Genomic DNA, 2762 nt, shown 5'->3' with positions numbered 1-2762 from the left:
CATCAATAAATTTGTATAAATTTGTATATACACAAATAATGATTATGTAGTAATTTAAGACATTATTATTAAATTAAGATCAGTAATTTAAGACATTATTATTAAATTATGATTATGCAGATGAACATCAGTAATTTAAGACATTATGATTATGCACATGAACATCAATAATTTAAAACATTATAATTATGCATATGAACATCAGTAATTTAAGACATTATTATTAAATTATCATTTAAGACATGATTATTAAATGTGCATAAATGGATGTGGTATTATCATTTGTGGCACATCAATACTGAATTAAACACAGAATTTAAGGCATGATGATTAAATTTATGTGGTATTATCATTTGTAACTGATTAAGACATGATTATTATCATTTGTAATTCTCATGAATTGAACACAGAACAATTCTGAATATTAAAAATTGGATCATTACAACAGCACATCATCACATAACTTCTGAATTACTTGGTTAATATAGTGCATCATAATGAAGATTACAAACAAGACAACCTTCCATTCCAAAACTATAAACAAAATTACATGTATTGATGTGGTGAATTTAGTGTTCACCATGAAGATGCCACATATGTTCTACTAAATCATTACGGAGGGCATGATATGCATCCTCATCTCTAATACCTAAATGACGAGACAAAAATGATTGGAAGTCATTGGTAGGAGTAGAGGAAAGTTGCACTGGTGTGTTGTTTGATGAAATTTCATAATCGAAATCAAGGTGCTCCTCCCTCTCATCTTCGACAATCATATTATGTAATATAATGCAACTCTTCATTATGTTGTCAAGCATTTTCGGATCCTAAAAGCGTACAACACCACCTATAATTGCGAATCGAGATTGAAAGACTCCGAATGCCCGCTCTACATCTTTCCTGGAAGACTCTTCATCATTGCAAAATGTTGTATCTTTGCTCCTTGGGGAGAAGAAATTGTTCGAACCAATGTTGCCCATTGAGGGTATATACCATCAGCAAGGTAATAGCCCATATCATAACTATGTCCATTGATAGTGTAATGGACAGGGGGAGCTTTACCTTGCGTAAGATTAGAAAACAAAGGCAATCGGTCCAATACATTCAAGTCATTGTGTGAGCCAGGCATTCCAAAAAATGGATGCCAAATCCATAAGTCATAAGATGCTACTGCTTCAAGAATAATGGTTGGCTTTTTTTGATGGCCTACATATTGACCTTGCCATGCCTTTGGACAATTTTTCCACTCCCAATGCATGCAATCTAAACTTCCCAACATACCAGGAAACCCCTGAACCTCTCCAATAGCAAGTAATCTAGCAATGTCAATTGGTGTCGGAGATCTCAGATATTCTACTCCAAAGATTTCAATCACTGAATTACAAAATTGTTGCAAACTTTGAATTGTAGTGCTTTCCCCGATACGTATGTAATCATCAACTGCATCTGCTGCGACACCACATGACAATATTCTCATCGCTAAAGTCATTTTTTGTAGGAGAGATAATCTAACTACATGAGCTGCATCTTGTTTTTGAACAAAATATGAATTGTGTGCTCGGATTGCATTCAAAATTCGCAGATACAAAGGACGACGCATTCGAAAACGTCTCTGAAATATTGTAGGTGAATACACTGGTGTAGACACCCCATTTTTGACCGTCCTCAAGACTTGGACGTCACCGGTGGGGACACTCGGTGATTATCCATGTTCATGTTCGTTTTGAGTTCCCGGAGGCCTTGGTTGCGCGCCTTGCCTCAAGATCTCTCAACTTGTTCATCTTGCGTTTGGTTTTGCACCAAATACTTGTGTTTTTGCTTTAAGGGGTAGGGAATGGCTTGTTGGCCATCCCCACACCCCATCGGCCTTCCTTTTGCATCACCGGCCATTAATTGCTGACACCGGCCATGGTTTCTTAATACCAATGGCCGGTCGACACTCTATATTGCCGGCCGGTTATCTGTTTGGCCGGCAACCTCCTTTTTTGGCTAGTAACACCTTTTTGCCTTCTTTAGGCATAGTGCATGCCAGCTGTGCCAGCTGGAATACACCAAACCTACCCTGGGGCTTACATGTGGCTGTTTTGCCCCTTTTGCCCCCTTTCGGTCAAAGCTTCTTGAGGAAGCTTGGCCAGCTGTCTTAGCTTCCTCAAGAAGCCTTGACCTCCTTGCCCCATTTGCCCCCTTTTACTTAGCTTCTTTGAGAAGCTTAGAACCATTTCTTTTGCCTATATAAGGACCTCTCCTCCTCCATTGTAAAGGGTTAGCAAAAAAACAAAAAAGACAGAGCTTATACATATATTCTGATATATATATCCTCTATCTCTCTATATTTCCCTCTCTCTCCTCCTTTGTGTGTGTTTTGTGGCCTAAAAGTGTATTTTTACCTTAGTTTTGCACTAAAACACACACCATCACACCTTACTCCGACCTTGAGGGGCTTGGAGGGTTTGTTCTTGAGCTTTTGGGCTGATTTTGATCAAAAGAAGAGGGCTGCATTTGCTGTTCATCAAGAGTTCTTCAAGGGTAACTACTTTACTTTAGTTTTCCCAATCTTGCATTGGCTTTTGACCTGTCTTGCATGTTGATTTAAGCTTTGTGTATAACTGAAAAAAGTGTTGTATTTTTATGCTTAAGACTCTTCATTAAGGTTGTTTTGGTGTTTGGGGTCGACCTCCCCCTCTTAGGCCTCTTTTGGCCTCTTTTTGTGCTCTTTCGGTAAGCTTCGTTTACCTTAGAGTCTTAGAGTGTTGGCCTCTTTT

General features: G+C 38.3%; 1 protein-coding gene across 1 annotated transcript; it reads right to left on the bottom strand.

The window, feature by feature from the left end:
* Positions 1-889: 889 nt before the first annotated feature.
* Positions 890-1477, bottom strand: LOC114279711 (uncharacterized). The gene has a single exon (XM_028221995.2). The coding sequence runs from the start codon at positions 1475-1477 to the stop codon at positions 890-892; it is 588 nt and encodes a 195-aa protein (XP_028077796.2).
* Between the last annotated feature and the right edge of the window lie 1285 nt (positions 1478-2762).

This window comes from Camellia sinensis, chromosome 3 (genome assembly GCF_055761805.1).
Source record: "Camellia sinensis isolate YWXY chromosome 3, ASM5576180v1, whole genome shotgun sequence".
NCBI classification, from domain to species: domain Eukaryota; kingdom Viridiplantae; phylum Streptophyta; class Magnoliopsida; order Ericales; family Theaceae; genus Camellia; species Camellia sinensis.
Note: the sequence above shows the minus strand (reverse complement) of the source record. Positions and strands in the feature narration are given on the sequence as shown.

Bases quoted from the DNA above. Each gene is read 5' to 3' on its own strand.
- LOC114279711 (XM_028221995.2), bottom strand. From the start codon at position 1,477: ATGAGAATATTGTCATGTGGTGTCGCAGCAGATGCAGTTGATGATTAC.